This window comes from Amblyomma americanum, chromosome 2, assembly GCF_052857255.1.
Source record: "Amblyomma americanum isolate KBUSLIRL-KWMA chromosome 2, ASM5285725v1, whole genome shotgun sequence".
NCBI lineage: Eukaryota > Metazoa > Arthropoda > Arachnida > Ixodida > Ixodidae > Amblyomma > Amblyomma americanum.
The window spans coordinates 45,726,193-45,738,151 of record NC_135498.1 but is presented as its reverse complement, the minus strand read 5'-3'; the positions used below and the strand labels follow the sequence as shown (position 1 = coordinate 45,738,151).

General features: G+C 46.0%; 1 protein-coding gene across 1 annotated transcript; it reads left to right on the top strand.

Annotated features, from left to right (window-relative positions):
* Positions 1 to 1,633: 1,633 nt before the first annotated feature.
* On the top strand, positions 1,634 to 7,071 carry LOC144119671 (nucleoside hydrolase-like). The gene is made up of 4 exons (XM_077652238.1): positions 1,634 to 2,000; positions 2,693 to 2,990; positions 4,719 to 4,855; positions 6,691 to 7,071. The coding sequence occupies exons 1-4, from the start codon at positions 1,725 to 1,727 to the stop codon at positions 7,069 to 7,071; spliced, it is 1,092 nt and encodes a 363-aa protein (XP_077508364.1). The 5' UTR covers positions 1,634 to 1,724.
* Positions 7,072 to 11,959: the final 4,888 nt, after the last annotated feature.

Below are 11,959 nucleotides of genomic sequence, written 5' to 3'. Positions count from 1 at the left end.
GCTTGCAGTGGGCACAAAGTCCCCGCGCCCGATCCTGTCAAGCCATTTATTTATTTATTTATTTATTTATTTATTTATTTATTTATTTATTTATTTATTTATTTATTTATTTATTTATTTATTTATTTATGTGCCCTTAGGGCCCGAAAACATTAGAGAGAGGAGTGGGAGGACATACATTTGATAACATAAGGTGCAGCAATAATATTGGTGTAAGGCGGCAAATAATAATAATAACTGGTGTAAGGCGGCAAAAATAAAGAAAACAAAGAGGAATACCGTTATCTTAAAGGACCTAATAAAAAAAAATTGGTTTAAAATGTGGTTTTGGGGGAAAGGAAAATGGCACAGTATCTCTCGCATCGCGGCTGACACCTGAACCAAGCCGTAAGGGAAGGGACAAAGGAGCGAGTGAAAGAAGAAAGGGAGAAAGAGGTACCGTAGTGGAGGGCTCCGGAATAATTTCGACCACCTGGGGATCTTTAACGTGCTGACAACGCACAGCACACGCGCACCTTAGCGTTTCGCCTCCATCGAAACGTAGCCGCCGCGGACGGGTTCGAACCCGGGAACTCCGACTCAGTAGCCGAGAGCACTAACCACTGAGGCACAGGGGCGGTTAACTGGGTGATGGGTAAAGTAACTATAGCCATCTTCCGTGCGGCTCCGGCAACCAAACTAGCAGAAGTCCGGCGTAGTGCTAGCGTGTCACGCTACAATCGCTGAATTCATACACAATTCCCGCGTCTGCTCAAGTCATAAGGTAATTAGAAACTTCTCATTTACAAGAAGAATGCAACAGAAGGTCGTGAAGCACTTTTCGTTTTCCTAATCAGCCCACTTCACTCGCAACCGCAAATGTCCGTTTATTTCTACGGCACAGCGCGATCTGGAACTTTTGGGCGGAGCGCGAAGGCGAAGAGGTCACGTGTCTCCAACCGGCATTTTGCAAACCACGGCGGCTGGATCAAAACTATTCGCTACATTTAAAAAATACAGAAGCCTTAGCCGGCCCTTATGCTCCCCCCTCCTGAAATCATGCGAAAAATAAAAAAGATTTTCACGGATTTGACGTAGGCAAGCATGCTGCGCTGACAGCAGTAGTCTTTCACAAGCTTTTAGATTTGACGAACAAAAGGCATGAACAATAATACATATGATTAATGTCTCTAGAGACATTAAACGTGGACCTGCGTTGAACAAAAGCGTTTTGTACTTCGAGAAAGCTTTAGTGTACGTCCCAAGCCCGGATCATCTATTGTTCCTGTAATGAAGGTCAGCGTCGTGACAAAACCTCGACGTCGAAGCATTGACTAAGAAAGCAAAGGAAAAAGAGAAGTTGCTAAACGGCAGGACTACTGCGTAAGCAGTGCTTTGCATCAAAATTCGTCATTTCTCCGTCGTTGCATCAAGAAAGAGGTATCAGACACGCAAAAAGGCCCCATGGAAAAGTTTGGAATATCGGCGTATTATTATTACTAGAGGAGCGGAGAGAACGAAAACATAAAGGAAAGTTTTAGGCTGACGTACTCTTTTGAAAGGTTCAACATTCCGTAGGCACATATATACGGCAGCGGTAACGTTCACCCCCGAGTCAACGGCGCGCGCTTTCTTCTGGCTCTAGGAGGCGCTGCGCTCGGCCAGCACTTATAAGGTTGCTCTGGGAATTTCTCTGATGACTATACATACATTTTAATCCGCGACCAATCATTGACTGAACAGCGATGACACCCAAGGGTGCAGTGGCCGCATGTTGCTTACTCTTCGCGTGCTTCTTTAGCCATGTTCTGTCCACAGTGCAAGCCGACCAGGAAGGCTGGGGACGACGGAACTTCTTGCTGGACGTCGACACGGGCGTAGACGACGCCATGGCCATCACCTTGGCCGCTTCTTCGCCTAACGTGTGCGTGCTGGCGATCACCGTCGTGGCGGGGAACACGAACTTGTCGAATGCCTACAACAATACGTTGAGGGTGCTAGAAGCAATCAACCGAACAGACGTGAGTTACTATAGCATACGCACAGTTTTCTCGCCGCGTTTGTGCTCCGTTCAGACCGGTTAATCTTTCTTTTAGAGATAAGATGAAATAATTGGTGCCAGGTACTCTGAGTGTAAAGACTTGCTTGCTTTGATTGCAACAACGTATTCTTTCCTTCGTTTAGCCTATACAAGGCTTTGGCTTCCTTTACATGCAGAATTGTTTTTATACTTTCAGGATCAAAAGTTTTGTAGGCAGAGAGGGTGCACGAAAATTATTCAACAAAGTGAAAGATCCTGAATGCAGCCACAGTAATTTATAAACATTATTTATTTGCGGAATGTTAGTATGCGCCTCTCGAGAATTATGACTACCGCTAATAATGTCTAACCTGCAGAATTGTAACGGTATTCTTACTGTGAACAACGCATAAATGGTAAAAACTTTTGAAGTGACAAGTGGCAACGTTATGAAGGCAATCCCGGCAACGAACGCGATGGGTCAACTACTTTAGCTGCGATGTAAGTTCGTTTCTCGGTACAGAACGACACAAAATTTAGGAGGGATATCTTTCCGCCCTTTATATAGCAAGGCTAGTGAGTTTGACATTAACTGTTGCTCATAGCTCGGTTACAGTCACAACCGGACTGCACAGATGCGCTGACTTGCTTAACGTCGGGAAGTTCACTCCTAGGTTTAAATATGCCTTTCAGATTCCTGTCTACAAAGGGGCTGATCGCCCGATCGACGGCCTGTGGAACTACGAAGAGGTTTATTTCAGTCCCGACAACTTCGGCAACGCGAGCAGCCTCTACCCAATGGGCAACAACTCGGCCCCGGATCCCAACACGCACGGGTACCTCAAGATGATGGAAATCATCAAGAACAACTCGGGCGATCTGACGTTGGTTCTCTTGGGGCCGCTGACTAACCTGGCCATAGCGCTTCTGGTGGAGCCCAACCTGACCGAGAACGTCACTGCCATCTACATTCTCGGGGGAAACATTTGCGGTGCGTTACAGCTGAGCGGCTTTGAGACATCGTAGTTGGTTAAGCTCAGTAATATAGTTAAAATGTAGGCTGCTTCATTTGAATTCAGGCTATTATTTCAGTAGTATATTTAAAATGAAAGCTGCTTAAGTTGAATTAAGGCAGTTCCGATATAGGCATTATGAAGCATAAGCTGTCTGGTTTGCCTTTCTTTTTACCGCATTCATTTTCATTACAGTTTATTTATTTGTGTGTTTGTTTATTCATTTATTTCTATCGCTGTTCCAAACAAGGGTATTATCAGGGTGGGTCATACAGTTAGTAGGCCTACAGCTTGAACAGCTTTGCTTTCCTGCAGAAGAATGAGCTTCTGAGTTATAGTTGGTGCATCGCAAAAAAGAGCGACAGCCAACAAGAAAAGGACACAAAGGGGACGACACACGACAGGAGGCTGACATCGCGACGACATGAGTCGTGTCATGTGTCTTTCCCTTGGCGCTGTTTCCTTGTTGGTTGGCGCTCTGAGTTCAGAATTTTACTCTTTCATTTGGTAATCGTGCCATGCAGGTGAGTCAGGGAACTGCATGCGACTTTGTTTTGTGCAGAGATGTGGTATTTTCGAGCTCTAGTATCACAAAGAAACGGTGTTGTGTCGTTAAGACTAACAGCGGTGATATGCCGCGTGCAAGCTTAGCATTTGTAAATAATTCAAAGCAAAAACATCAAGGGGCAGGGAGCTTCATCAAGCTCCCTTTCCGCCCATGTACCCTTTATGAACAGTTAAAATAAATTCGAAAATGAAGTCATATTCAGATGGAATGTATGACCTTTTGCACTCGAAGCAAGCTCAAATCTTTTCCGCGCGCATTACATTTGAACGATCGACCAAAGGGTACTGCGCACATGCAAACAAGGACGAGAAGGGTATACACAACAAGCGCAGCGTACACAACAAGGGTACACAACTTTGTTGATTATAATTGGCCGACGCGCCCGACAATGTGCTCTGATAAACATTCGAACGAACAGCTATGTCATGACAGACGATTTTTCGCAGATGATGCGTTCGAGTAAATGCGTGACTTCCATGTAGTAAAACTCCGAAATAAGTTAGAAGAAAAAAAAAACTTGTTTAGGATTTGGGGTGATATTGCGTTTGCGCAGCCAATGAACACAAATGGCGCAAATGCAAAATTTTTTTTTCTCTAACTGTGTGACATACCACATACCATCAGCAAAAATTTCGAAAGCGAGAGTTCCAGCCTATAGTATGATGCCCCAGTCACTTCTGCGCCATTCATTTTGTTTCAGCTTTAGAACTCTGATGACAGGATTTGTGAACACTCTCTTGCAACCGTTCTGAGAATGTTGTCAAGCCGGAAATAGAAATTGCAAGACATGGAAGAGACGGAATATCTTATGTGAGTGGGGTACTGACGAATGCTTTGGATTCACTGTTAAGAAAGAAAATTTACCTATAGAAAGTTTGGTTTGGTTTGGTTTATGGGACTTTAACGTCCCAAAGCTACTAAGGCTATGAAAGACGCCGTAGTGAAGGGCTCCGGAAATTTCGACCACCTGGGGTTGTTTAACGTGCACTGACATCGCACAGTGCACGGGCCTCCAGAATTTCGCCTCCATCGAAATTTGACCGCCGCGGCCGGCTATAGAAAGTGCGGAGAGTTGTCGTCTGTGCTTTCACCAACATACGCTTCTGTCCTTTAATGAATGGCGTTACCTCCTCCGCAGGTAGGGGCAACATCCTACCGGGCTCCGAGTTCAACTTCCTCACCGACCCCGAGGCGGCGCTGGTGGTCCTCCAGAGGGCCCAGTGTCCAGTGTACATCATTCCGTGGGAGACGGTGCTCAAATCCACAGTGCCATGGGTGCGTTGCGTATATCGTTTGCGTTTTCTCAGTAAACCAGACGTGATAACGCGGAGCCAGTTGGTAGTGCTGTCAGACAAAAAAGTATGATAAAGAGCAGTATGGGAGTCAATTAAGAGGGTTATGAGATAGCTAAGAATTATGAAAAATATATACACACATTAGGTGCTGCTGCTGTATTCTTGAAAATCTTGCGCAACCTTATAAATAGGGAATATACTAGACGTAGACGCAGGAAAGAAACGCAACACAAACATATGAACGCCACTAGCAACTATAACCCTTAAACAATGTAGAACGAAAATTGATGAGTGAACTGTATTTCTCTATTGCTCGATTCATTCCGAGGTATCAACTGTGGCCACAAATGTGCTTTTCAAGGAGCTTAAGTTCCTTTTCTCTGAGTCCACTGGAAGGTAGTCTCAAGCATGCGCTATTTGTGCCCTGATTTATGTGTCAGGTGCCTCAAGTGTTTCCCTTGTTTTGTCTCTTTCAAGAGCACATCAGAACGACTGGTTTTGAAAGATGTGCTACACTTGCATGTCCTACAATGGCCACCAAGGTTTCCTGGCCACTGCCCTTTTATGATGCCTCAGTCTGTCATTTACACATCTCACGCTCTACCTGCATGAATTTGGAACATTGTACGCTAGTCTACTAGCACAGGAAACGAATGATGATGATGATGATGCTCTCAGGCTGAATGGCACATACCCACGGCAGGGGATTGGCCAGGCTGCATTGACACTTGTGCCTGAGTTTGCATTTCGTCGTCTCCTTTGTGCTGATGTGTTATATTGATCTTTCTGCACAGCTCCAGACAGCGTACTTAGGTCCGAGCGGGAGAGTGCAACTGACAACACTGGGGGAACATAAAAGCGAGTTTAGATCGTGAAAGAGTTCAGAAAACAAGGACACAGAAGGAGACTTGAGATCGCTTTTACTATCTAGACGTGGCTAACCAACTAGGCGAAACGCTGCCGCTTGTTGAATAAAATGGGGTCGTGCGACAGGTGGCATGTTGGCAGGTCGTAGCAGAGCGAAACGACATCTGCCACGGCGAGAGCAGAGGAATGGACAACCGGAAGTAGGCTGACACGGGAAGAGCTCGGGGGGTTGCTAGCAGCGTGAAACGCAACCTGGCAGCGGTGGCATGTGGAGAAATAGGCGAGAGAGGTTCGTGAGGTGCACCCAGCGCGTCCGATAGTACTTCCTGCTCGTAGATCCCGTAAGTACCCGACGCATCGATTGGGTGAACTACCTGTGCATAGGTTGGCCGAATTTATGAAGGAGCAAAAGATAATAAGAGGGTAAAAGAGGTTTTCGCGGTGAAACGAACGCAGGAAACACATGATACTGCTGCGCCGGTCGAGCGCATTATTAAATAAGCATAGTGGTACAGAAATTTTGAAATTTAGGTTGGGAGCTGTAAACTGGCGCTGACTGTGGCTGGCCTTGATCTTAAACATGGAAATAAAAGAAAAATGAACGCTTTATAGGTGATGTCGCTGGCGTCGAAGATGCCATCATTTCATATTTTACTGGCAGTCGTTTGGTCATATTTCTGTTGTTGCGTGCATCTCCAACGTGCACCATATCCCATTCCCTCAGAAGTCAAGACTGAGAGGGTATTTTATTTTGGACATTAACAAATTTCATGAATTATTTATTTGTTTATATTGTACTAGAGTGCCAGTTCGGCATTACGCTACTCCTCAAGAGAACGTCTATCAGCACAATAACTACTAGTGTTGTTAAAGCTTCCTCAGAAATGGAAGTTCATAATTTTTTTGTCACACGATATGTAAACACGTGTTTTTTTTTCCCCCAACCAGGCCACCTACTACAGCATAACGAACAGGACAAACCCAGACCCACTCCAAAGGTTTCTGCGCGACATCACCAACTATACCGTGAATTGTTGCATGGAGAAGAGCACCGGCTTTAACCTGGGTGACTATCTCGCCGTGCTGGCAGCGATTGACAACAGCAGCATCACCGAGACGGTAGTGAATCGTGTTTCTGTAGAACTCACCGGCACCCACACCCGTGGTCAGCTCGTGCACGGGTGGCTCGATTACATGATACCCGAGGTGAAGCGAAATGCCACAATTATAACCGGCTTCAACGCCAACATCACTGAGGAATATTTTAACCGAACTTTTAACCAGGATTCGCAGGCATTTGAAACTTCTAAGGAGTGTTGCATGCGATAAACTATAAACTAGCAACTATAAACATCACAAACTATACACTAATCAGTTTTAGCATAGCTGAGACGTATTAGCGCAGTCGGATAAGGCATTAGCCAATGCCTGCGCCGCTCGCGCAGAGCCATGTGCATGCCCCTCCTGAGTACTCAGCTGCTATTGCGCGTGCGCAGAAAGCACACGTTAATCCGCTATACTCCTAAGCTAAAAAGTCTCTGCTATGCTAAAACTCTCGAATAGGTCAAGTTTAATATCAGTTAGCGAAACAACGAATTCTTCCGCAGTCTAAGCGTAGGAGCGTTATTAGTATGCATTAAACGAACAATGCAGAGCAGGTCTAAGGCATTTTGCAACGCTGACTTTGAAAAGGTGACTTTGTTCATGTAACCTGAAAGTTAAAGACACATCCGGGGCTTCGTCCTCTGACGTTCCTGACCTCTGCAGTCACTTTACACTGCTGCCATCTAACTGAACAAAAAAAAAACCCTGCAAAGTTTATTCCTTCAGCGGGTCTCCAGATAAAACAATAAAAATGATTTTCACTATCATTCACCCAACACTGTCTCAGTTGTTATTCTTGTCCGACACTAACTTTGGGTACCTAGTTTGGGGGATACACAAAAAGTCTGAACTTTTAAATGGTAGCTGTGTTTCGGAGATTTAAGGGTTTCTGACGTTGTGTCTGCTGCGTAACGCAACGAGCTGCGCATAAAAAAGGCGCGTTGAGGATGTAACTGGAAACAACTGGTTCAGAAGACGGAAACGCTGAGAACTACCTTCAAGGGACAAGCGTTCAACGGGGACTAATGCACCAAACAACTCACGATACATGTCGCGGGTTTCGTTCATGCCGAACCTGCTGCCGACTTATTTGACGAATACGTTTTCCCATGTTTCGATCACCCAACCAGCGACTGCGCCTAACCTGCAGCTCGTATGTATCCGATAGCTTTAGGGCGTGCGTCAAGACCGTGCCAAGAAATTTTTTTTTCGTTCGAGGGCGCCACAGGAGCAATGATTTTTACAGGATTGCGCTACACATGCTCCCGTGCAAATTTATTGTGTTTGCATCATCTGAGTTACCATTCTCGCTACTCTCCTCACCCACTCCTCGTTTTATCTCTTACCCACGGTGCGGTTCTAGCGTCCACATATGGAGTCGAGTCGCTAGCTATCCCTCCCTTCCTTTTGTCGCAAGGAGATCCTCGCGATCTCAGGAAGCGCGACGTGTCTGCATTGCTGGCTCTGTGTTATGGGGCTTATGCGAAGATGGCGCCGCTTCTTTAAGTTGAAGGGTATAATCAGTGCCAACGCTCTATTTAAATAAATGATGGCTGGTTCACCGGAGCTTACGGCTGCTCCGCGATGCCAGCTCAGCAAGTTCAAGGTAGACTACCTCCATAGCCGCCTTCCAAGGGACGAAAGTCAGGGCAGCAGGGCTTACCAGTGGTCCCCCCCCCCCCCCCCCTGGTTTTGACAAGGGATTTCAGACCACCCGTGCTAGAATGAACAGCCTACATGAATCTGAAGAAGCAACCATTTTTTATTCTTCTTGTCAGTGGTCGTCGGAACAAGCCTTCTCTGTCACGTCGAAAATTTGAGCGTGATTTTTAGTAAGAATCATTCACACGTTTTCTAAAACCCGAGACGGAGAAAAATAAAACGCTTGGAGCACTACACAAAGGCTAGGAGAAAAAGGAAAACCTGCAGCCTCACACCACGAGTCAATCCAGAGCTGCAGTGGCCGCTCAGCTCCAGGGCTACACAACAACAACGATCACACTGGCATAGCGTGATGATCACTTTTTTCTGGTCTGTGACATAAAATGAGCCAACAACGACCTTTAGAAGTAATTTCTCCCCTTTGTATAAAGCGATGTGTAAAACAGGCCACCAGCAGCTTTATCTCTCTTCCTCTTTATTTCCCTCTCCACATCGATGGGGACATATTTTAAACAATGCAATGCAGCCACCATGAGGTGCTTCGTGGAGGCATTGATTCCTAACAATAGCGCTGCGCATAGCTCAACTTGTTGTCTCAGGCGTACAACACATCTTGTACATTATCCCCGTACGAAATATGCCAGGCGGGTCCTGGCACCATGCTGCATGCAGGCCTCCTTGGTAATGAGGCCGTCGGTAGATTTCTCCATGAAGGGCTGTCTGCTGAGCAGACAAAAAAAGGAATTATATGATGTAAAGCAATACTTCAAAAAATACCCAGCGACATCTAATTACATTATGTGTTGGTAATGCAACAGCATTAGAAGTTGTGCATGCGAACCCCAACGCATATGTCTGCACACACCCAGACATCTCTTCGGGTCATGTAGCTGGTGGTTAGATGTTCCACCGAAGGTGTCTAGAGATGGCGACACGACGCAATGAGAGTACAAGGAAACGTACAGTTACTTTCGGTTTAGTGACGTCACTTCTTCAAAGCAATGGTAATTCTCCGGTCTGGCGACGTCACTTGGCTCGAGCCAATGGGCGAATTTTATGACCTACCACGCACTTTGACCCCATGAGGCTTCTAATGCTGTGACACTAAATGTGACCGCCAATTTTAGATCTCTGTGACGTCCGTCCGACCAATGTTATTTGGCCAAGGGGTAAAAGACAGCATGACCCACGATGCTGCACAGCATTTGCTCGCGTTATGCTTGGAGTAGAGCCTGGCTGCATAAGACAGGACTCGCATCGTCACCTCCTGTGCTGTTTGCGATGACTTACATCGGTGATGATGAGATGAATTTTTATGGCGCAAGGGCATCTACGGCCAAGGAGCGCCGTGGCACAATGTATTTTCAAATTCTCAAGGTGAGGTCGAAGACCCATTTCCCAAGCATTTCACCTTAGATAAGCCGAGCACCAGACAAGGGGAAAGCTTGTAGCCATTGTATAACCGGTGGGTGCCCGGAGGCACTGGGGATCGAGCCCCGCACCTCCCGCATGCGAGGCGGATGCTCAACCACTTGGCCACCGCAGCGGTACTTACATCACTGCATTAAAACTAAATGCGCACTCAAAGAACAGTGTTATTGAGAATTAATATGAGGAAAACTAAAGTAATGCTCAACATCCTGGGAACAGCTACCAACAGTTCCCAACAGAGAGCAGGGACAGGGCTCCGGCAAGCCCCTTGGCCACCTTCGAGGCAAAGTGCTATAAACGCACCATCCTTGAACACTACTGACAGGTCGGACACGAAGCTTTACCGCTACGGATTCCGCGCCGACATATTGTGCCCCAACTGCTCCTTCCTGCTTGAATGTCAACCAGGAGCATTGCCATCATTGCCATCGAATACCACTACTACCCCAACACTCCTCCTCCATCCTGGCTTGCCTGGTGGGCGTCGCCCAGACGGGGCGACCACTTAGCTTTGATGCTGCAAGGTATAGAAGTTCTGGAAGCTTAAAATGCGTTCGAAATAAAATGGTTCCTCTGCGCATTTGCCGTTTCTACTTCCAACGGCTTAAAGCATTGAGTAGCAGATATAGGTGATATCTGTTCCCCTATAAATATCAGCTAGCGAAGTCGTTGCAACGCCACGCGCAACATGCAGCTACGTCACACTGATAAGGAGTCTCATTCCTACCGCCACGCTTTTCCGTGAGTAATTATGCGTATTGAGTTGAAAATTAGGAACAGAATAGTTCGAAACAGACGACTCCAATATTAATATCGCTGACGACTGTGTAATTTACAATTAAATCTGTAATTCTGAAAGTTAGGTTGGTTTAAACACTTCACTGGCCAAAATACAAGAATGGTGCAACACACGGCAAATGACCATTTATCGAAAAAAACAACTGTAGCAATGACGATCACTCTCATAAGAAATCCGTTACATTTCACGTATATTGCCTTAACAACCATGCTTAAGATATAGTATCAAGTTATAAATATCTGGGGGCAATAATTACAAGCGACTTGAGATGGAACGAGCACTATACGATATGTCGAAAAAGGGCAATCAAAAAGCTCGGCTACCGGAGAAGAACACTGGCAAAGGAACACGCGACATAAAACTGCAGCACCAGCTTCAGATGTTTGGGACCCAAACCAATATCACTCAAATTGTATGTCTTGTTGTGTGGGTTTTATGGCACATACGCAACTAAGGCCATCATGCGCCAAGCTCGAAGTATGGAGAAATTTCCTGTATAGTTTTAAAGAGATGTAAAAGAGCATCGGTGGTTTAGAGTGCTTAAAAAGTTAGAACCACCCCGTGATGACAAAAAAAATTCAGAAATTGGCACAATTAAAAGTTTTAAAGGGCTTTGGGTAACCTCAGCGGCCATTCATGCCCTGGCAAGAATCTCGAGGCTCCCAACTGATCAGATAACGGCCTCAGCCAAATATATGCCGCTATTTCGTCCCCTGACGCCATACTCACATAGTTTCACCTCTAACCTCCCCGCCGCGGTGGCTCAGTGGTTAGGGTTCTCGACTACTGATCCGGAGTTCCCGTGTTCGAACCCGACCGCGGCGGCTGCGTTTTTATGGAGGAAAAACGCTAAGGCGCCCGTGTGCTGTTCGATGTCAGTGCACGTTAAAGATCTCCAGGTGGTCGAAATTATTCCGGAGCCCTCCACTACGGCACCTCTTTCTTCCCTTCTTCTTTCACTCCCTCCTTTATCCCTCCCCTTACGGCGCGGTTCAGGTGCCCAACGATATATGAGACAGATACTGCGCCATTTCCTTGCCCTAAAAACCAATTATTATTATTATTATTATTATTATTATTATTATTACACCTCTATCCACCATATTGGACCGTGATGTCATCGTTGGTACGCGGCAGGTGGTTGTTTCTACAATGCTATTGTAGATGGCTCTACAAGTCAATGCGAGATGCCCTGTTTTCTAATTTCTGCCACAGATGGCG

Bases quoted from the DNA above. Each gene is read 5' to 3' on its own strand.
- LOC144119671 (XM_077652238.1), top strand. From the start codon at position 1,725: ATGACACCCAAGGGTGCAGTGGCCGCATGTTGCTTACTCTTCGCGTGC. The intron at 2,991-4,718 runs GTGCGTTACAGC...CCTCCTCCGCAG, and splicing joins TCTCGGGGGAAACATTTGCG to GTAGGGGCAACATCCTACCG. The intron at 4,856-6,690 runs GTGCGTTGCGTA...TCCCCCAACCAG, and splicing joins TCAAATCCACAGTGCCATGG to GCCACCTACTACAGCATAAC.